The sequence below is a fragment of the Microcaecilia unicolor genome, chromosome 3, assembly GCF_901765095.1.
Source record: "Microcaecilia unicolor chromosome 3, aMicUni1.1, whole genome shotgun sequence".
NCBI lineage: Eukaryota > Metazoa > Chordata > Amphibia > Gymnophiona > Siphonopidae > Microcaecilia > Microcaecilia unicolor.
This window is the reverse complement of record NC_044033.1, coordinates 113,036,806-113,060,956: the sequence shown is the minus strand read 5'-3', so window position 1 is coordinate 113,060,956 and position 24,151 is coordinate 113,036,806. Positions and strand designations below refer to the sequence as shown.

The following is a 24,151-nucleotide window of genomic DNA, read 5'->3' as shown; positions in this document are numbered from 1 at the left end:
TAGCTATCTAAAAACTGCCCTCTCTCAACACGATAAAACACATTCACTATAGAATGAAAGTAATAGAATACAAATAGAATACAAACTACTCTTTCTATGTCAACAAGCAGGATGAAATCAGTCACATTTTTGGGAATTCCAGTAGCTGAGGAGTGGTCATTTTAAAACACAAGGCCAAGCCTTGACAGGACAATCCAGAAGTAAATAGAGGAAAGAGTTGACTATATGCTGAGCGAACCCTGTAGAACAGCTTTTACAAATCTGTTGTCCTTTCAGGACGTTGTCTTTATCTTAGACTCTTACCATCAGAACTGACCTTAAGGTCACTTGTAGACGGGTTTACACCATAACATCCATGATTGAAATTACACTTTATACAACAAAGAAATAAAACCCACTCCTACAGATCCAAGCGCTTCAGTAAGTCTTCAAAGTAAGGGAACATAAAAATCCCCTTGTTTTGAAGATAGGCTGCCATCCCAACAAGCTATTTTGTGAACCCCACTGGAGCTGTGAATGAACTGTAGAACTTTGTACTGCTAAAGAGACCCACTCAGCACGCAAACTTCAGAAATCTTATGTGAAAAGGTTTCATGGGAGTGTATATATGCACCTTTCAAATCAAATGAGCATAGGGAATCACTATACAAACAAGAGGATAGAATAAAAGTATGGAGTATTTCCACTCAAAGCAAAATATAAATGATTCGCAATTTGATTTAAAAAACCATATGAGAGAACCTACATGGAACTGCAGTTATAATCCTAAAGATAAGGGGAATAACCTTCAGAGAGTGGAAGGTACAACCCTGGCCACCTTTCTGGGCAGACTGGATGGACTGTGTTGCTCTTTTTCTGCCATCATTTACTATCTCTGTAAGATCAGGTGTGGCTTAAAGCTTCTGTTGAATGAGCTGCAGTTAACCCATAAGGTCTTTTCTTGATTCCTGCCTGAAAGACACTCACAGATAAGATTTGCTCTGGCTTTAATTCTGCATTTATATCTTTATATCTTTCCAAAAAAAAACCTGTTTTTATCTACTCTGCTAAAATTGTGATTTGCTTGTCCCAATTCTTAAGAGCTGTGGTTCTGGGCATTTCTGGAGCATTTAAATGCAGCTCTACAGATAGGTTACAGCAAACACATTCCACAGGTCTTAAGCTTAAGCCCGCCCACCCTGTCCCTCAACTCACCCACCCCAAGACTGACACTTCCTAAATAGGTTTCCCAAATACACTACTTATCACAAATTAACTCCACCCTAATTACAACTGTCTTTGAAAAGTAAACCCCTCATTATCATAGGAATCCCCAGTCTTCTGCTCACCATCAAGGGCTTACTGCTTTAGATAAAAAGGACCTCTGTTAACATATCCATAAGCTGCTATTCTAATATATCACATAGGATACCATTTTACCTTCTCTTCCTTAAACTTGTTCATCAAGCTTCTATCACTGTTGGCAGTGCCGTATTGGCAGGTTAGTCAGAGGGGTTGTTGTTGGTCAGCTATACCCATAGATCTACCCTCTTTCCTTTCCTGGCTAGCTCTGCTAGAGAATAGGCTTTTCTAACTGCTTCTGGTCCTGTAGCATTCTAACTTTGAGGAAAGGTTCTGCCAGTCCTAGTTATATTCTAGTAGAATTTGAAAGTTAAATCAATTGGAAATTCTTGATCAGACCGTAACAGGTCTGGTCATACCTAGAGAACTTTTTAATACAGCACTTCGCTGACTCACTGGGACTAATAATCCCACCCACCACAGGGTTTTCCAGTCATATATAAAGCCAAAACTCGTTGCTCCTCGGTCACGCATAGGCAGTCTTGCAGACTGTTGACTCCATCATAGTACACCTGTTAATACCCATTTCAACCAATCAGGATGACTTTATTCTCTGTAATAATTGTGGTGCTTTAGTTTCAAGGCTTGTCCTATTTGTCTTCAGCTCACTAGTTTAAAACAAGAGCTCAGTAAAGTAAAACAGGAACTGGATGCACTGAAAGCAACATCTAGGACTGCACAAAATCATACTGCACAGAATAATACCAAATTCTCACCACTGCCACAAAGGATAAAACCACCTAAGAATAGATGGAACACGGTAGGCTCAGGCAGACTTTGTTATGTGACACAAAAGCATCCACCCTCACAAGTGTTTCCCCTACAGAATTCTTTTCTTCCATTACAGCACTGTGAAGTTCCTGAAAATAGAACTGAAGCCGAAGAAAAAGCAATGAAGGTGAAACAAAAAGATATGAAGGTACCCAAAGAGAAAAGACACCCCCAAATCACTAATGTTGAAACACATACCAGGAAATGTACATGGAAAGCGATTTCCACAAATGCTCGCAGTCTAAGCAATAAAGTTCATGACCTTCAAGCCCTGATGTTGGAGGCAGACTTAGATGTTGTTGCAATCACGGAGATGTGGATCAATGGTTCCCATGAATGGGATGCAAACATACCAGGCTATAATCTATTTAGGAAGGATAGAGATGGTCATAAAGGTGGAGGAGTAGCTCTGTATGTGAGAAATGATATCGCAGCGACTGAAATGATAGGGGCCTGGGGAAAGGAAGAAGCGATATGGATCACCTTAAAAAGAGAGGATAGAACATCTGTCCACGTGGGTGTTGTCTACAGACCCCCCCCCCCCACGACACAAATGGAGGAACTAGATAAAGATCTGATCGCAGATATTCAAAAGTTGGGAAAGAAAAGAGAGGTTCTGTTGATAGGATATTTCAATCTGCCGGATGTAGATTGGAAGGTTCCGTCTGTGGAATCGGAAAGAAGTAGAGAGATAGTGGATGCTTTTCAAAGTGCTCTGCTCAGACAAATGGTGACGGAACCCACGAGGGAGGGACCGACGCTGATCTGGTGCTCACAAATGGGGATAGTGTGTCAAATGTCCGAGTGGGTGCCCACCTGGGCAGCAGTGACCATCAAACGGTTTGGTTTGATATTACGGCTGAAGTGGAGGGCGGCCACTCAAACCTCAAAGTCCTAGATTTCAAGCATGCTGACTTTAGTAAAATGGGGAATACCTGAGGAAGGAGCTGATGGGCTGGATGACGTACGAGGAGTGGAAGGACAGTGGTCCAAGCTGAAAGAAGCTATGAATAGGGCCACAAACCTTTATGTAAGGAGAGTAAATAAAAGCAAGAGAAAAAGGAAACCGATATGGTTCTCCAAGCAAATGGCTGAGAAAATAAAGGCTAAAGAGTTGGCGTTCCTGAAATACAGAAAAACTCAAGAAGAGGAACACGGAGAGGAATACTGGATGAAACTGAAAGAAGCCAAGAGAGAGCTACGTCTGGCAAAAGTGCAAGCAGAAGAAAAAATGGCTAGAAATGTAAGGAGGGGTGACAAAAATTTCTTCAGGTATATTAGTGAAAAGAGGAAGACTTAAAAAGGAATTGTGAGACTGAAAGATGCCGCGAACCGCTATGTAGATAATGATGAAGAAAAAGCAAATTTGCTAAATAGATACTTTTGTTCTGTTTTCACAGAAGAAAATCCTGGCGAAGGACCACGATTGACTGGCAAAACTACAAATGAGAATGGAGTGGATACAACACCGTTCACGGAAGAGAGTTTGTATGAACAACTTGAAAAGCTAACGGTGAACAAAGCCGTGAGACCGGATGGGATCCACCCCAGGATATTGAAGGAGCTCAGAGAGGTTCTGGCGGGTCCTCTTAAAGATTTGTTTAATAAATCCTTGGAGACGGTAGAGGTTTCCGTGGGATTGGAGAACGGCGGATGTGGTCCTTCTTCACAAAAGTGGTGATAGGGAAGAATCTGGAAACTACAGGCCGGTAAGCCTCACTTCGGTTATTGGAAAAGTAATGGAAGTGATGCTGAAGGAAAGGATAGTGAATTTCCTGGAAGCCAATAAGTTGCAAGATCCGAGACAACATGGTTTTACCAAAGGTAAATCGTGCCAAACGAATCTCATTGAATTCTCTGACTGGGTGACTGGAGAACTGAATCAGGGACGTGCTATAGACGTTATCTACTTAGATTTCAGCAAAGCTTTTGACACGGTTCCCCACAGGAGGCTCTTGAATAAACTTGACGGGCTGAAGATAGGACCCGACATGGTGAACTGGATTAGGAACTGGTTGACAGGCCAACGCCAGAGGATGGTGGTTAATGGAATTCGCTCGGGTGAGGGAAAGGTGAGTAGTGGAGTGCCTCAGGGATCAGTGTTGGGCAGATTCTGTTCAATATATTTGTGAGTGACATTGCCAAAGGGTTAGAAGGTAAAGTTTGCCTTTTTGCGGATGATACTAAGATTTGTAACAGAATGGACACCTGGGAGGGAGTGGAAAACATGAAAAAGGATCTGCGGAAGCTAGAAGAATGGTCTAAGGTTTGGCAATTAAAATTCAATGCGAAGAAATGCAAAGTGATGCACTTAGGGGGAGTAGAAATCCACGGGAGACGTATGTGTTAGGAGGCGAGAGTCTGATATGTATGGATGGGGAGAGGGATCTTGGGGTGCTAGTATCTGAGGATCTGAAGGCGACGAAACAGTGTGGCAAGGCGGTGGCCGTAATTAGAAGGTTGCTAGGCTGTATAGAGAGAGGTGTGACCAGCAGAAGAGAAGAGGTTTTAATGCTCCTGTATAAAGTTGTTGGTGAGGCCCCACCTGGAATATTGTGTTGTTTGTAGGCCGTATCTTGCTAAGGATGTAAAAAGAATTGACGCGGTGCAAAGAAAAGCTATGAGAATGGTATGGGATTTGCGTTACAAGACGTATGAGGAGAGACTTGCTGACCTGAACATGTATACCCTGGAGGAAAGGAGAAACGGGTGATATGATACAGACGTTCTAATATTTGAAAGGTATTAATCCGCAAACAAACAAACCTTTTCCGGAGATGGGAAGGTGGTAGAACTAGAGGACATGAAATGAGATTGAAGGGGGGCAGACTCAAGAAAAATGTCAGGAAGTATTTTTTCAGAGAGAGAGTGGTGGATACTTGGAATGCCCTCCCTCGGGAGATGGTGGAGATGAAAACGGTAACGGAATTCAAACATGCGTGGGATAAATATAAAGGAATCCTGTTCAGAAGGAATGGATCCTCAGAAGCTTAGCGGAGATTGGGTGGCAGAGCCAGTGGGGGGAGGTGGGGCAAGACTTCTACGGTCTCTGCCCTAAAATGGCAGACACAAATCAAGGTAAGGTATACACAAAAAGTAGCACATACGAGTTTATTTTGTTGGGCAGACTGGATGGACCGTGCAGGTCTTTTTCTGCCGTCATCTACTATGTTACTATATGTTACTATGTTATTTTATTATGTCACTATGTTCTTGCCCATCAGAGGAATGATCATTTTGGAGTGGGTTCATCCTGAACTTTTCCCTTACCAAGAGGAAGCTGAGGGCCCTCAGGTCCAAAATGGGTCTCATACCTCCTTACTTCTTTGGAATCAAAAAGTAATTGAAGTAGAATCCAGTCACGGCTTGCTCCTGTGGAAATGATTCCATTGCGCCGCCTGCTCTGCAGAGAGGATTCCAGCTCTGTTTGTAGAAGGGAATCATTGGAAACCCTGAACAAGGTAGATGGAAGTGGGTAGGTCAGTGGACTTGTGATGAAGTGGAGTCTGTAACGAACAGATATGATCTTGTTATGATAAGAGCTTGGACAGAATTATTATTAGAAATAGTTGCTAGGCTAAGGCAGTCCGGCTTGATTTCTTGCACCAGGCCTCAAAGGGCCATTTAATGAAAAGAGACTTTCCAGCAGTCTTCACAAGTGACAAACAAGTAATATCAAGGACCCAGAAGAGGCCCCTGATAAGCAACAGCTATAATAATCATCTATAAGCCTAGACCATTAATTGGCAAAGTAGAGGTAGTGATCGTGAACCTAGCAGTAAAGACATATAAGAACCCTGATAAAGGCCATGCACCCCGTTACTAGGTTCCTGCAATGCACATATTCTACAACCAATGGCAGAAAATATATTTAAGTCTATGGGCCAAACTCAATAAAATAGGGGGTAACTGGAAACCAGCCAGACCTTCAGCCCTCATCAGTGGGTCCAGAAAACAATGTCAACATGAAAAAGTGGATCTCAAGTTAAGAGAGACCATCATGGAACATTTCACCCCAGGCCAAGGAGTCCACACCACAGAGGGGAACCAGAATGACAAACACTGGGAATAGATAAGTATGAGTATTACATGCCATTGTATCCTTTTTCACCTCTCTTATTAAAAAAACCCAAACACTATAGTTATGTTATCTATTCCATGTGGGGTAAGGTTCCAGGTCTGATTTCTTGTGCCCATACACACATAAGTTGCAACCCACCAGGTGGTTGCTACTAAAACTCTTGCAATGTTCTTACAAATAGTTTCACACTGTACTAATCACCAGTACCCATTTGTCTGCTATATTGTTTTACCAGGCTTCCTTGAAAAATTGGACCCTACCCCATGTTATTTGTTAATGGAAGTACAAGTTATATTCACAGACCTCAAAAACTGATCTAGTTTTAGTGGCACTGGAGTCCCTGTGCCTTGATCTCTAAGGTTGCTGGAACTGAATTAGTTTGAATCTCTGTTAATGGTACGGTTGACACACCTTCCTGTCATAAGACAAAAATCTCCTAAATGAATAGGCAACCTTCATGTAGAAGCTGCCTGGTCTTCCACCACTACAGAGAGCATCTGCAGGGTTCTGCAATGATCTTTAATTAGGTCAACAATATCTTTCACTTTAAAAAATCACACAGATTTTCATCTGTGCATGCAACATCTACCAAGACATTGGAACTATCCACTAGTTCGCAGTCATACCACTCTTCTCGCTCTTACTTCAATAGCAGAGTTGAGTAAAAGGCTTCTTAGGGCCAACAAGGATGAAGTGCTTTTGCACTTCACTGCTTTGTCAAGGCTCCAAGTGAAATCAGCCTTGTCTTCTTGAGGCAGCCCCTCCATAAAAGGTTGAAGCTTGACAGTACTGGACTATATACAATTGATGTGCTGCAATCCTGGCATTAAGAATCAGGTTTCTTATCAACCACATCCAGGGTCTTATCAATCCCATGTGAGGTGTTAGAATGGTCTTTTGATCACTTTACCCTCGTAAGGGCCAATTCAACTACCACAGAGTAATGAAGTAACTGAACCTTGTTTTCCCACCACTAAGAGATGGAGTTCTACCATAGCTAGCTGTAGTTCCTGCAGTAAACTGTGAAACAGAATGGGTGCACTTCTTTTGAGTGTTTCAAAAAAATTCAAGAGGCCATGTGTGTTAACATTCAGATTCTGGTTCTTCCAGATGGAAAGTAGCATCACTTTTGCCATTATGGCATGAACCTGGAGTAGTTCATAAGTACATAAGTAATGCCATACTGGGAAAAGACCAAGGGTCCATCGAGCCCAGCATCTTGTCCATGACAGCGGCCAATCCAGGCTAAGTGCACCTGGCAAGCTTTCCAAACGTACAAACATTCTATACATGTTATTCCTGGAATTTTGGATTTTTCCAAGTCCGTTTAGTAGCGGTTTATGGACTTGTCCTTTAGGAAACCGTCCAACCCCTTTTTAAACTCTGCTAAGCTAACCGCCTTCACCACATTTTCCGGCAATGAATTCCAGAGTTTAATTACACGTTGGGTGAAGAAAAAGTTTCTCCGATTTGTTTTAAATTTACTACACTGTAGTTTAATCGCATGCCCCCTAGTCCTAGTATTTTTGGAAAGCGTGAACAGACGCTTCACATCCACCTGTTCCACTCCACTCATTATTTTATATACCTCTATTATGTCTCCCCTCAGCCGTCTCTTCTCCAAGCTGAATAGCCCTAGCCTCCTTAGTCTTTCTTCATAGGGAAGTCGTCCCATCCCCGCTATCATTTTAGTCGCCCTTCGCTGCACCTTTTCCAATTCTACTATATCTTTCTTGAGATGCGGCGACCAGAATTGAACACAATACTCAAGGTGCGGTCGCACCATGGAGCGATACAACGGCATTATAACATCCTCACACCTGTTTTCCATACCTTTCCTAATAATACCCAACATTCTATTCGCTTTCCTAGCTGCAGCAGCACACTGAGCAGAAGGTTTCAGTGTGTTATCGACGACGACACCCAGATCCCTTTCTTGGTCCGTAACTCCTAACGTGGAACCTTGCATGATGTAGCTATAATTCGGGGTCTTTTTTCCCACATGCATCACCTTGCACTTGCTCACATTAAATGTCATCTGCCATTTAGCCGCCCAGTCTCCCAGTCTCGTAAGGTCCTCTTGTAATTTTTCACAATCCTGTCACAAGTTAACGACTTTGAATAACTTTGTGTCATCAGCAAATTTAATTACCTCGCTAGTTACTCCCATCTCTAAATCATTTATAAATATATTAAAAAGCAGCGGTCCTAGCACAGACCCCTGAGGAACCCCACTAACTACCCTTCTCCATTGTGAATACTGCCCATTTAACCCCACTCTCTGTTTCCTATCCTTTAACCAGTTTTTAATCCACAATAGGACATTTCCTCCTATCCCATGACCCTCCAATTTCCTCTGTAGCCTTTCATGAGGTACCTTGTCAAACGCCTTTTGAAAATCCAGATACACAATATCAACTGGCTCCCCTTTGTCCACATGTTTGTTTACTCCTTCAAAGAATTGAAGTAAATTGGTCAGGCAAGATTTCCCCACACAAAAGCCGTGCTGACTCGGTCTCAGTAATCCATGTCCTCGGATGTGCTCTGTAATTTTGTTTTTAATAATAGCCTCTACCATTTTCCCCGGCACCGACGTCAGACTCACCAGTCTATAATTTCCCGGATCTCCCCTGGAGCCTTTTTTAAAAATGGGCGTTACATTGGCCACCTTCCAATCTTCCGGTACCACGCTCGATTTTAAGGATAAGTTGCATATCACTAGCAGTAGCTCCGCAAGCTCATTTTTCAGTTCTATCAGTACTCTAGGGTGAATACCATCTGGTCCAGGAGATTTGCTACTCTTCAGTTTGCCGAACTGCCCCATTACGTCCTCCAGGTTTACCGTGAAGTCAGTAAGTTTCTCCGACTCGTCCGCTTGAAATACCATTTCCGACACCGGTATCCCACCCAAATCTTCCTCGGTGAAGACCGAAGCAAAGAATTCATTCAGTCTCTCCGCTACGTCTTTGTCTTCCTTGATCGCCCCTTTTACCCCTCGGTCATCCAGCGGCCCAACCGATTCTTTTGCCGGCTTCCTGCTTTTAATATACCGAAAAAAATTCCAAAGGAGATGTGTTTCTGACCTTTTGCCAAGAGGGGTCTAAAGGGGATCCTATTGATCCCTCCTCTTCTGATTATAGTGCTGGCCTTCAACCCCTTTCTAGGAGACATTTTCCTAGACTCTGTCACTCCTCTGGGTACTTCTACCCAGGAAACACATATTGGCTGAAGTCAGGAGAAGATGGTTCTAAGCCAGGGGTTCTCAATGCAGTCCTCGAGACACATCAAGCCAGTTAGGTTTTCAGGATACCCACAATGAATATGCATGAGAGAGATTTGCATGCACTGCTTTCATTGTATACAAATCTCTCTCATGCATATTCACTGTGGAAATCCTGAGAACCTGAATGACTAGGTATTCCCCAAGGACTGGGTTGAGAACCTGTGCTCTAGACTGATGACAGGCTGGAGGGGTAGGAGCTGAAGATTCAGGGAGGAAGTCTTGCTTCTTAGCCATTCTAGGATTGGATGTACTGCTGTCTCCAAAGTTATCAGATCCTCAGGCTGGGTGGACAACGTATCTCCAAAGTCATCCTTTACAAACTGCAGAAACTGATCATATGTCAGTTGTATTGTGGTCTGATAGGTGAATGTGGATGGTCCAAGGAGCCACCATTTACCTTCGGGCTAAAATGGCCTCTAGTGGCTTTGGTGTTGTGTCCCACTGTGGTGATACTGAGTACAACTTTGGTGCCAAAGTCTGTGTTGAGAACAGATTAAGCACCAATGAGATTCCCCACAATGGCATGCATACTATAGTCTCTTTCATATGTGATGTGTAAATGAGTTCTGTACTTTAGTGATGATGTGACTACAGTCTTTGGTTTAGAGTTCTTCAGCGCTGGGGATCCATGGACCTGATGTCTTGACTTCTTTCACACTAACTGGCTTCCCCTCTATTGGTTCATGCTAAAGGAGGAAAGCAAGAGGTCCACACCTTTGGAAATTGGCAAAGGGGAAGCTGGGTGTCCTCTTTTTCAGACCTCTGAGCGTCACCCAAAGCCTCTGTCCATCCTGAAAGGAAAGCACATGCTGTCGAGGCTCTCCCACCTCTGGCTCTCTTCTGGATAATTTTTGGAAGCCATTTTGAAGTCTTCTTTACCCCTCTGTGTGACAGCTAACAAGGTCTTGGATTAAAGGGACCTCAGGACCTCCATATGAATGCCCTGAATCTCTGGCCCTTGGTGACATCTTCATACAGTGCACACAATTTGGAATCTTGTGATTGGGTCCTAGGCAGCAGCAGCATGTGAGTTGATAATCAACATTTTTTACCCTGCAAAGCACATTTTGAAGACCAACAGCAAGTAAGTGTTCAGGAAGATAGTGTCAAACAGGTTGAAAGCAAGGAAGAAAAAGGAGGAGAGGATTCTTTTTTTTTTACACAGAGGTAGAGAAGAGATAAGTGGAAGCAAAAAGAAAAGAAAAACAAACTGTAGGAAGTATTTCTAAAGAGAGAAAGAGACAGCGCTCAGGAAAAAAAAAAAAAAGGACTGCAAAGATGCATAAAATACCTGTGTCTGCTCAAGACCTCTTTTGGTCTATCTGAGCTTTCAGAGAACAGGGTTGTGTTGCAACCGGCAAATTACATCACCTACAAGTGTGGTTGATTTCATCCTCCTTGTCAAATAAGAATAGCCAAATGTTTATACAGCAACAACATTACTACTACTTGTATCCTACTATAGCTGTGAATCATTCTGTTTGATGTCCACTCAAGTAAGACAGGAACATGAAGGAGGGCAAAGGGATCAGGCAGAGCATGGTTGGAATTGAAATGTTACTGTTATTACAGCAAAAGCTGCATGGAACCTCTAAATTCATTTTTGTACCCAGAACTGCTCGAAACAATGCAACACTAGAGAAAACATTGCTTTTGGTATATCATTTGGAATGGATCCTTTTATTTATTTGCCTTCACCGCCAAATTTCTGTCATACTCTAATTTGGAATGGATCATTTATTTATTTATTTATTTGCTTTCACCACCAAATTTCTGTCATACTCTAAACTCAAGTCTTCTTGCTGAGAGAAAATATGAAATGCAGCCCCTGTGAGTTTATTTGTACAATCTGAATCAGTTTTCCCCCATTTTACTCAAACACTTCCCTTTAAAATGCACTTTGATCCTGACTAGCCTAATCACTGCTTTTATAAAGTGTAACTTTTGCAGTAATATTACCTGCAAAGTAAGGATTTTAAGTCATATGTTTAACAATTAACTCAAATAAAGAAGTGCTATACTGGTTATTTCAGGGAAGCAATACGCACAGGCCTGATTGGGACAAACCTGCTGGTAAGGAAAAGATTGAACTGTGCAACCTCACAGGAGATCTTACTTTCAGCTGTTGGCAAGCACAGCATGCTGATACTTCTTAGGTAACCATTTAGGATGGAGAGCAAGAAAAATGGTGAGGAAAAGGCAAAGCAAAAGATCTACAAAGAAGAGTATAAATGAACATATAAGAACAAAATTATGGGACAAAATCTATGTAGAATAAATAATGTAGCACAATGGAAACAATCATATATGCATGAACATTGTTGGAGCTATTTTACAGTTAAGTAGTAAAGGTCTGCACTACTAAAACTCAAATGAATGGCAAGATGCCCATTGAAGAGGATGAAGAAGCAGCTTGCCTTCCAATTACTGCTGTCTTTTCTTTTCCTTTATCTTTCTCGTTTTATTTTCAACTTGCCTGATGGTTTAGCAAAGAGTATGGGTTTTTCCAGCTGTAGAGGCTGGAATGTTTGGCTTCATCCATTCCTGTAGGATTTTGGACAGAAGCGAACTGCACATGAAAAGGGAGTGTTCACAGGGTCCATGCCAGTGCAGAAGCCTACAGCCTCTTTCTTTCCCACTCCGCTCCTCTATTCTTTATACTCACCAGCAAGACCCCCTAGCTCCCTCCCTAGTTCTCTTTTCACATCCTTCAGCAAGAACCCCAGCTTTCTACCTCCTAGGAAGAACCCAGGACTCTTTCCCTAGTCTCACTGTCCTTCCCTCTGAGCCCCTCCTCTCCCAATACTCTTTCCCTCCCCAGAACACCCTTCCAGCTTGCTGTTTCCACCCTGACCCTCACCTACCAGAAAAAACCCTCAGCGTGTTTTCTTCCTCCCCAGAACCTCACCTCCCTCAACAGAGAAACCTCTCAAGGAGCTCTGTTCTCCCCCACCCTCCCGGTGTGCTTGTGCCAGAAAAAAAACCCTCAGTGTGCTCTCTCCTCCAGAACACTCTTCTCTAGTTTATTCTGTCCCTCCCTCCCACCCACAAAACCCCCTCCCACAAAAAAAACACTCAGCTGCTCTCCTCACCACCCAGAAAAAACAAAAACAAAAACAAAACTTTACCATACTCTCTGAACCCCAGCAGCAATCACGGTTGTTCGTGCTCCATATACCACTAATGCACAGCAAGAAGGAAGAGAGTTATTGCTCACTGGGCCACATCTTCCTCCTCCACTGTTAATTTGAACTGTGTAGCTGTACCATATCCGACGCAATTCAAGTTAGCAGTGAAGCCCAGAGCAGCAGAAGAGGAAGGTGAAGCCTGATGAGTACCCTCTCTCTTCCTCCTCCTCCTTGCTGTGAATTAGTGACTCCATGAAGCACGAACAGCAGCGATTGTTATGTAGGAGTACAGCGGGTACGGTGAGAGTATGGCAAGTGGGTTTTTTTTCTGGCTTGAGAGGAGAGAGAGAAAAAGAACAGCTGAGCCATTTTCAGATATGGGGAAGAGAAGACAGGAATGATAACCTGCTTCTACTGCCTGTGCATAATTCTGTGCAAATTCTGCACTGCGAAGTTGCACAGAATTCCCCCAGAAGTAGATGTTTCAGTTTCTTTGACTGGATATATACCTAATTAAAGAGGAATGCTAATAAGCAATTAATATTTGTATAGATGTATGAAAGTCACCTATAGCCTTCTTTCATTATCTAAGTATCTGTTTTGGAATGTTATGAGCTTTATAATTAATGCTTCTATGAACAATATATCACTAGTTGGATCCCTTGACTGACCAATTTCCTTCTGCCCACATGGGCAAAGTTATATAGTGCGTGTTTGTACAAACTGTATTCTCATGTCATTTGATGCTGGGTCTAAGTGAACTGATGTAGTTTCTTCATTTCAAGCAATTTTTCAGGGCAGTCCAAGGTCTGAGGTCATAGGAACAGTTTGTTTTTTCTCCCATATACCTTTGCTGCTGCTGAGGTTGGTTCTATAAACCATTCATATATGTGAAGAGTTATCAAGCCAATGGCTCTGGATTACACTTCTGTCAGCTTACTATTTGAAGATCCTCTGATTAACAGAAGACTCTGTGTAAGCAAGGATTAATTAAAGGAAAAGAGAACTGTCTCAAACTTAAAACTCTGCATTTAGATACTTTTCTCATGGACATCATGACCAGGTCTGGAGAAATTCCAGAAACTAATTACTGGGTGCTTCAAATTTGGCACCTATCCCAGGATTCTATATAATGCGACTTAAGTTGCACGCACAAATCCAGTTGTATTCTGAATTTGCACGCTCAACTTAGTTAACAAGCCAATCAGCGCCGATAATTACAAATTAACAAGCAATTGACACTAATTAGCATTAATCAGAATTTATATGCAGAACTAAGCGTATTCCATAATGTGATGCGTGTAAATTAAGTTGCATAGTTGAAAGGGGGCATGACCATAGGTGTGAAATGGGCGGGTCACGGGCATATCTAAAGTCTAAGTGCGTGGTAATGGAATACACCCAGTCGGCGCATAATTTAGACATCGACATTTACACCAAGTTTTACTTGACGTAAATGTCTGCAACTAAATTTAATCATGCAGATGTGTGGTCAGTGTATTCTATAAACCATGCGGAAATTTGGCCTTATTCTATAAAGTATGTCAAGTTTCAGCTGTACAGTATAGATACAGTATACGAGTGTATGTGTGTGCTTTTCATAGATGGGAGGACATGGGAAATGTCAGCACATACTATATATGTTACAAATGAGTATGTGATATTGTCAAGATTGGCTTTTTAAGATATTTTCTGTTTACAGCGTATGGCTTAGGTGTGAGTATTAGTACATATAAAAGAATCTGGAGCACTGGGTGTGCTTATATTTATACAAAAGAAGAATAATTATAACAAGGAGATTTTCAATGATTGAGAAGATTATCCACCCTTTAAGAATAGCCTTTGACCTTAGGGTGGAATTCTTTTGGGTGAGTTATTACTCATAGAATTTCTCCTGATGTTCTTATTGATATATGTGGCATTTTTTTGTATCTTGAATTTATCCATAGCCACACAGTTTTCAGTTGATTAAGTATTAAACATCGAGCACTGAAGAATTTTCTTATGTCCCTCTTGACATTTGGCATTGTACACCCTGGTTTGTTGTTATTTGATCTTTAATATACCAGTGGTATTATTGGGAATTATGTATTAAGAATTAAAAAACATGGCACCAAACGGCGCACAGAAATACAGAGCCAGGTGCTGCAAGGAGAAGCCACAGGTAGCTAGATAACTAACAAGGAACTATAGCGAGATGTGCAACCAGGCACGGAAGAGAAGGAAATGCAGGAATATGTTGCCATACTTAAGCTGGCAGGCACTGCTATGAACTCTGCAGCAGGACTATGCAGCAAAACAAGCTGTACAACTGTTTAGGGAGATGTACAGCAAGGTCCTACCATAGAACACGGAGACACAGTAGGCAGGTATGTTGAAAAGAACTGCAGGAATAGAGGCAAGGAAGCACTGCTATAGAGAGGAAAACAAGCAATCAGATCACTATGTAACTGACCCCAAAGAGTAAATTCATCTGCGAGAACCAGCATCAGAGTGGATCAATACAGGAGATTTGCTCAACAAGGCAACTTCCATAGAATGCCTGAAGCTGAAGAAGGGCGAACAGCCCCATGGATCAGGAGAAAATAAGGGCTGACTATCTGCCTTCACTAAGATCAGCAGAACATTGCCATGCTGAAAGGTCCCATCCTACCAGAAATGAAAATATCTGGCAACATTTGATCTCCGAAAAACGAAACCACCTTTAAACACCCCCCCTCCCACACACACACCAAAAAAAACCTGAGAGAAAGCTCCCAAAGGAAGCTAGAATGCCTAGGGAGAAAGCTATGACTTGGTAAAAAAGGAGACAGAGAAGAGGAGTGTGGGAAGAAGAGCCAGAAGCTGAAACAAAGGTGTCGACTCAACAAGAAAACAGCACCCCAGAAGTAAATGTTGCTAAAACCATAAAAGCACAGCAACTGAGAGGTTCCAGCAATGGGCAGAAACACACAGGGAGAGTTCCAGCTCTCACCTTAACCACTGGAAGGTGAACAGTAAAGAGGGCCTGGTGGTATTACTTACCATCTGAAAGGAAGAGGCTTGCTTAAAATAGTCTGAAAGTGATGCAACTCACACAAAAAAGGGGATATTATCAACCATCAGCCTCTTGAAAACTCCTCAGTAACAGCTGCAGAGTGAAGAAGTGAGGGGACAGGGACCTGGCATCACCAGGTGCCACCCAGCTCCAGTCAAGCATTCAGAAAAGTAAACAAAGCTAAAGTCCTCCAAGAGGAAACCTCTGCTCAACTGATACCCAACTGGAAACTGGGTCAGGAGCTGGCTAAGAAGTACAAGGAAGCTGCACAGTCCATCCGCCATCCCCTGTAAACAGAAAATACTGATCAGTACAGGCTGCTCAATATCCTTAAGGGGTGAATCCCAAGAACTCTGTCTCCGTCTGCTGGTCAACGGATATAACCCATTCATCTGGACTGGTCTGGAATGGATGACAAGGAAGTTTTTCAAATATATTCATTGTGAACAGCCTGAAACTGTCTGGGTGTGACCTGAGGATTGTGTTGAGAACTAGTTTAGTATTGTGTCTATATTTAAACATCACAGCAAACATTTGCTTAAAACATCAGCCATGTCATTTAAATAAACAAACAAAAAAAAACCTTTCATATATTCAGTACTGTCAACCAGACAGGTGGTAGCAGTGAATACATGTCAACAGCCCTCACCACTAGTGGCTACATGCACACCAGTAATATTCAGCTACTATCCATAAAGTAAAGCAGTTCAAATTAGGCCAGAAAATATCCTGTCCTAATTTAGACCACTTAAATATATGGTGGCTGAATACTGCTGCTATCCATTAGGCAGAATGTCCTTATGTTTCTCTGGCACTATCTAAATTGTAAAATAAATCAAGTATTTACCACAATCCAATTGGAACCTGGTTACGTTGCTACAGATAAAGAATATGATTAAATAAAGCAAGTCTCAATCGTCCAGGGTGAGATTACATATTATCAAACACCTCCTATTGGACATCTCATCATAGGCTTGCCCCCAAACTCAGAAAAAGAGCACTGTAAACACTCTAGAGAAAACCACTGCTTCAAAAACCTGATTTGGGGACACTATATTAACAAAAACTACTAATATTAACAAAAACTACTAAATCAATGCAACCTTGTTTCAAATAGGATACAAAAGATTGAAAACATCAAAAAAGTTGAGCCAAACACTTAAGGGAAATAGAGTTCAATTCAAAATGGCATTGGTGTTTATAAGAATGCCACCACTATAATTCACCAATCAAAAAGCAGATTAGCAAAACCTTCTCCAATTGATTAAAAACTACTCCAATGAAATACACTGGTTAGTAAAATGCTTCCCATTCTATAGGACCATTCAAGCCTTCAGGATACGCTGTAAACAATTTGTAAATCCAGCATTGTTCTCGCTGATGGAGATATCTAGATATCTCTCCTCTCCCTGCTGGTAAATAATTGGTCAATAGCTATACAGGTCAGATCCTCAAACCGATGCTGTTTTTGTAGATAATGACATACTAAAGGGGCTTCAATTTTCTGCTTAGAAATGCAATGTTTATTTTCTATCATCAGTGTCTTCAATTGGCGTTCGATTTGTCCAAAATATAATAATCCACACGGACAAGTTATCTTATAAATCACACATTTAGAAGAACAGTTAGTGGAACATTGCAGCTGAAACCAACAATGAGTCACTGAACTCCAAAACTGAGCATTCAGTAGCCTGTTCCATTACATTGCATACAGAGCAAGCTCCACATTATTGATGCCCTGTATGCACTCTGATTGATGCGGACCATACATCAGACTTGCATAAACGATCCGCCAAATTAGTGTTTCTTGAATAAACCATCAGGCATTGAGATTCTCTAAACACTTTATGCACTGATGTCAACCAAAATTTAATGATCTTACTTTATTAGAAAAGCTTGTGTATTTCAAACACACGGAATTTTATTATTATCTTCCAGATGACATTGGGGATTTAATAACCACTCCTGGTGATTATATAATGCTCTCTTGTACGCTCACTTCACTGTGGTCCTAGGATAACCTCTCTCTAAAAACTTTTCTTGTAAAGTTTCGAAGATTGCTTATAAACCGTAACATCATCACAAACATGGTGATATAGAAGAAACTCAAAACGCAACAATGAGTTAAGATCTGTAGAGCTGGAATAAATGCTGGTGTGACATTTTCCCTGAATAGAAATTTTTACATCCAAAAAAGTAAAGTGAGGGTATGGCAAATATGTTGGAACTTAATAGTGGAGTGAATCTGATTAAGATTATCTACAAATTTCTCCAAATCTATTTCAGTGCCATTCCAAAAATGAAAAAAAAAACATCATCAATAAACCTCCACCAGCATATTACCGATTGAAATCCTGTCAAATTGTAAATTGAATCCTGTTCCAGATGACCCATGAACAGATTAGCCCCCGAAGGGCAAAAGATGCACCCATCGCTATACCTAAGAGTTGAAAGTATATTTTGTCTTGAAATACAAAATGGCTATTTGTTTTTTTAAGGCCACTTCTGTTAAAGCCATCAACTGGCCACAGACGAGGATGGGAATCTAAACTTTTTTATGGTTCATAGTGCTTCATGTTAAAGAATCATTGTGTAAAGTGATTGCACATCAAGGGTAACCAGCGGAATAGGATTTACATCAATCTGAATCTGAGATAATTTGTTCAAAAAATGAGTGGTACCCAAATAGTACCACAGAAATTTTTTCTGACCGCTCCAAAATGTCTCGAAAAATTAACAGATAGGGGACTTACCTGTATAGCTGCTATGGAGGGAATTCTATAAAGACTGCTAAAACAAACACCCCAAATCTAGGTACTAAGCTAGTTTCTATAATGGCACATTTTTGCACCTATCCCTTTATAACACAACAGTCTGTCAGCAATTAGGCACCTAAATTTAGGCACAGACACGTACGCTTGCTCTATGACAGATGTAAATGGGCATGCCTGACAGTATTCAATAAAGTGAGTGCTTAAACAGTTGGAATGTCCCATGCCCTCTCATGTGGACACCTCCTTTGTAGTTACATTCTAGAACACTTAGGCGCCTAACTGCCATTTCACCCCCGTTTTGGCACCTAGCTTTCCGCGCACTATATAGAATTAGTGGGTATACTCATAAGTCCTTTCAAAGAATAGGCCTTATATTTCTATTTTTAATTATTTTGAAGGCTATAATAAGTCTTCTTAAACATGCAAACTGTTACCATTACAGCAGAGAAAATAAGTTAGCTTTTGGATCCTCTGAGGACCTTCCTTCAAGCAAAAGGCAATGTATAATAGCATCTCTGTATAAAGATATTTTGGTCGAATTCAAGTTACAACAATGAAAGGATCTAGTTCACTCTGTAGCCAAAATGATAAACATTTTATACAAAGACTTTCCTATGTAATCAGAATAACTACTTACCAGTGTGGCATCTTTTATGGTATATAAGCATATGGTTCTGTGTGAATCTTGCGCCACATTCATCACAGACAAATGGCTTTTCACCAGTGTGAATTCTGCAATGACAAAATACTAGCATTAATCACACAGCCTGCCTCCTACCTTGCTTGCTAACTTCCTTATATCCTGATTCCTCCATAGAACATGTGCACATCATGAACAGTCTTGTGCGGCATACCCCACGCACAAGCCACTGCCACCCTACACAAGCTGGCCCTAGCCACGGGGGGCACAGAGAAGTCCTGGCACCGCTGCATCGCAGAGAGAGAGAGAAAAAAAAAGAGCACCACACACACGTCCACGGAGACAGAGGCAACGGACGAATAGTGCAGCCGACAGCAACTCCAGAAGCCCAACACGTGGTGAGTGGCCGAGGTACCTAAGCCCAACTACCCTGCAACTTGGAGGGACAGGGAGGGGGGGACCCTGAAACTCAGAGGGAGGGGGGGACCCTGAAACCGGAGGGACGGGGATCCTGAACCTCGGAGGGAGGAAGGGGAGGGGGACGACGACCCTGGAACGGGGAGGGGGGGAAGAAGGGAGGGAGGGGGGACGACCCTGGAACGGGGAGGGGGAAGAAGGGAGGGAGGAAGAAGGGAGGGAGGGGAGCCCCCGGCACACACTCTCATTCTCACACACAGTCTCTCTTTCACAGACACACTCTCTCTCTGTCACACACACACACTCACACATTCACTCTCTCTCTCACACACACTCTCTCAAACATACACACTCCGAGGAAAACCTTGCTAGCGTCAGAAAGGGGCCTTTTTTCCTAGTAGAATACTATAATTTGTGTGTGTTATATGGCAAACTAGGCACATTTATACCTGCTCTATGGCCAGTGTGAGTGATTACACCTAAAATAAACAATGTATTTGCCCCGATATGCTGATATTGTATAAAGGAAAGTAGGCAACTACTTTCATTTACAGAATAGCTCCAAATAGGTGCCTTCTTGGTGCCTAAGATAGGTGTCTCTATATAGAGCTACCCTCCACATGTTTACTCTCACAGCATCATAAAATTATCAATGCCACTAGAGCACTTTGCCATACAAAGACAGGGCATGATGGCAGATAGGAACTGCAAGACCCAAGCAGTCAAGTAGGGTCTGTGATATAACCGTTGTTAGATTGTCAACACCTCTTGCAACCCCCTTCCCCCCACTAATCCATGTATTATAATATTACAAATCCAGTATTCAGCAGAAAAGGATAACCCAGAAGTCATTCAATAAATCATCTTTTCCAGTTTTACAAAGCTTCCACATTTAGTACTAGCTTGGGTTTTTTTCCACATCAGCAGCTAGGACGACTTATTTTGCCAAGCACAAGATTAAAAATATTTAAAACCATACTTACAACTAGTTGTTCCACCTAAAACTGGAGAGTACTTTCTAGAACACACACATCAGCATAGATTCGAAAATAAACTCCAGCTCTGTCAAAGCCTTCATCCCCTCCCTCTCCCCAGCCTGTCTAGACAGTTTAGTATATGAAGGATGCAAACCCCCCCCCCCCCCCCCATTATAAGGGACAAGCATAGTAATTTCATAAATCTTTTTCTTTGGAAAGGTTAGGGAGATCATTTTATCAAGCATTAAAATTAAAAGATGCAGATACAGTAAAGTCTCAATTATCCGACCTTTGCTGATCTGACCATCCAAAATATCTCACAGACCACCCGGTGACGTCATGCGGCTTCTCTTTTCATTTTCTGAATCTGGGACACTACTTTTAACACCGTTGTGAGCCAGGATCCTGCTTTTACTGTCTTTGATTCTGCATTGTTTGAGGGGTTACCTTTGTTTTCCGTATTATCCTACTTTTCATTTATCCAACAATGGGTCGATCCCATTTAGGTCAGATAAATGAGGCTTTACTGTATTAAAATTATAGTGGATTACATTTTCAAAATGAATCAACAAATTTTGAAAAAGGTGAAAAAAGGGCACCATTGCTTAAAAAAAGAAAATCTAGGATGGGTTGATTGGTAACTACCTAAACAAGAATTCACTGTATGGTGAAGACTGTTCATACCTCATATGTGTTTTCAGAGCAGAAGGCTGAGAAAACTTAGCTTTGCACTCCGTACAACCATAAGGTTTGTCGCCTGTGTGTGTCCTTTCATGAAGCCTTAGTGCAGTTTTGGAGCTCAGGCCCTTGCCACACTGTTGGCACAGATGCCGCTCGCCACCTCCCTCATGGACCTGAAGAACATGTCTCTTTATATCCTTTTTCCTTTTGAACTTTTTACCACATAGCTCACAGGGGAAGCGGCGCTCACTGCTGTGAACATGGCGCTGGTGGCTTTTCAAGTTGCAGCGATTGGCAAAGTTCTGGCAGCAGGTTTCACAGCGGTAAACAACATTTGCAAAAATCCCATGAATCTGCTTGATGTGCTTCAAAAAGCTTTTTTCATACAGAAATTCCTTTTCACATGTGCCACACTTGAAATTTCCACCTCTTTTATTCTTGTCCTCATCAGATTTCTGGGAGCTATCTTCTAATTTACAATTATCATACACCTCATCTTCTGGCTTCATACATTTCTCCATCTGCTCTACTTTTATGTCATCTGCACATTGGTCTCTCTCGGTCTCATTCCCATCAGATCCATCCTCAGCATTTTTCTGCTGTTCTCGCAGCCTTCTAGTATACTTCTTTTTGGGAATTTCCACAAATACTTTCCTTCCTGCCAGTCTCCCACTAGCTCTTCTGATTTTTGTATAGGGTGGACTTAGGACTTTTTTCTTTTCTGATTTTTCTTTACACTTTCCTGGGGAGGTCTCGTCCAACCCCACACGACAATCTCTTTCTACTGGGGATTTTAGAGGATCAGGACAATTGTCTCCATTTTGCATGTGCTCTTCAGAAACTGCACTAGCATCAGGCATGTGAGTTTTAAGTTGGGTACCAACATCCTTCTCTATCTCCTGGGATTCAGAGAAATTCTGTAACTCCAAAAGTACTGATTCAAGCATCTGCTTTTTACGATGAAAGCAAGTTTCTGCCAAATCTACACACTTCAGCTTATCAGCAATTTCTAACATTCGTTGCACCCGATCTTCTTCAACTTCTACTTTGGCAGTATACACAAACTCAAGAAATGATGCAAAGTCCACCGCTTGTACTTCATTAAGGAGTATATTTGTCGTAGGGTTTGCTCTAGTGTTTTCATCAAGAAACACGTCCTTGAAATACTTGCTTGTTGCTGCTAAAACAGCTTTGTGAGCAACAAATTCTCCCTGGATACCTTGATAGTCCACTACCACAGTGACATCACAGAGATGGCCCAGACGACGCAACTGATGCATTTCATTCAAAATATTCATCGGTGATGACTGGGATTCCAACAAAACAGCATTAACTTCCATTTTTCTTCATTAAGCAGACAGCTAATGAAAGGACAACAAAAATTAATAGGTTAATATATAAGAATCAGGCTGGCAGATAAAATGACTGAAAACTGCAATTAGAGTAATCAAAAGAGAGGAAAATATTTCATGTCTTTTTGAAATCCTCATTTTCTGCATTTCAAGAAGACATAAAACTTATTCTTGAATGCATTGTTGGACACCGATTTACAGAGAAAAAGTGGCAGATAATTTGCCTTGTGGTTGCTTTGATCTTTTGCACACAAATTAATTGTGAAAAATCTGATCTCAAAGGCATATCTTCCTACGGGTTATGTTTTATGAAATACACAGAATGAGGATTTTAAAAGATGGCTGACAATTATTTAGCTAAATTTGTTTACCTACAATCTCTCTTGAACTTGAAAATTACTTCTGAAACATTCTCTAACCTCACATACCTACTCCATTTAGGAAAGGACTTATTGTTCCATGTCAGAATTAGATAGTAGACTATCCCTGCTGCGCTGAAAAAACTGACACGATTTGAAAGGGTACACATAGAGAAGGAATAAAGTTGTTATAACCTGAAAGTGTTTATGGAAATGCAAAAACTCCATAAAATTATTTTGAAGCTAGAAGTAGCAAGCAGCTTTGATAATAATGGATTAAGTTATTGGCTCTGATCTTTAGAATTCCTAATGGTATTATGCCTCATCACTTCACCCCATGCTACTTCATCTCTCATTCTAGGTCATCTATAATCTGCCAGAACATCCCTACTAGCAACTCCCTTTCATGCCCTATCTAATCCACACCTAATATATTGCTGTATCCCTCTGCAGCATCTAACACAGACAGAAACTTTACTGACATTACAATAAGTCTCACTTTGCATAGGACAAACTAGATCAGAAAAGGGATGTCCAAGTCACGACTTTATCAATTTCCTGGGTGTTTTACAAAAGGTCACACTATTCAAAAATCAATGAAAGAGAGTGGGGTACTGGGGTACTAAATCAGAAAATACAAATCAATGAACACACCACACTGTAAATCACTTGGAAACAACCCAGAATCATCAGGAGGAGGAAAAGGCCACAGTGAGTCAAGACTTCCTAAATTCAGTCCATCAATGGCTTCGATATTATCATAGGCTAAAAAAACCTCCTGTGTTTAGAAAACAACTTTTTTTTTAGATACTTTTTCAATTGATGTTATAAAACATTTTCTTAAGAGTTCAAAAAGCACTTTTCTTCAAATCTCATAAGTAGATGCTGTTGAGGGCAGAGCCAGTTTTGGTTTCAGCCAAAACAGCCACAGATTTGGTTTCAACCAAAACCAAGGAACTTTGTTTCCACTGGCCTCACACAGGAGTTGGGGAACTACACCTTTCAAACTGTCCTCTCTCATTCACGGACAGAGTCAATACAGATACATGCACATCCATATAAACACCCTCCCCCATACAGAGAGGTGCACACATATACAGAGAGGCTGGAAATAATTCCATGAGACTGGCATGTCTTTCCTACCATACAACTACCCTGTCTAGATGCCACTCCCCGGTCCCTGCTGGGCAGGATTTTAGTGATTCAGTGTAACTGAATGTATTTTACCTTGATGTAACCCCACCCTCAATGACAGAAGTATACTCTACAGTACCTCAGAAATTACCTCAGGTATACCTCATCAGAACAAG

At 41.5% G+C, this 24,151-nt stretch overlaps 1 protein-coding gene across 2 annotated transcripts in view; it reads right to left on the bottom strand.

The window, feature by feature from the left end:
- GZF1 (GDNF inducible zinc finger protein 1) overlaps positions 1–24,151 on the bottom strand; it is a 96,345-nt gene that overhangs the window by 18,456 nt on the left and 53,738 nt on the right. For both annotated transcript variants that reach the window (XM_030196297.1, XM_030196295.1), the window contains exons 2-3: positions 21,134–22,491; positions 19,053–19,147 (exon numbers count right to left, since the gene is read on the bottom strand). In XM_030196297.1, coding sequence (XP_030052157.1) covers positions 19,053–19,147; positions 21,134–22,470 — 1,432 coding nt within the window. In that variant the 5' untranslated portion in view covers positions 22,471–22,491. The remainder of the gene's footprint in view (positions 1–19,052; positions 19,148–21,133; positions 22,492–24,151) is intronic.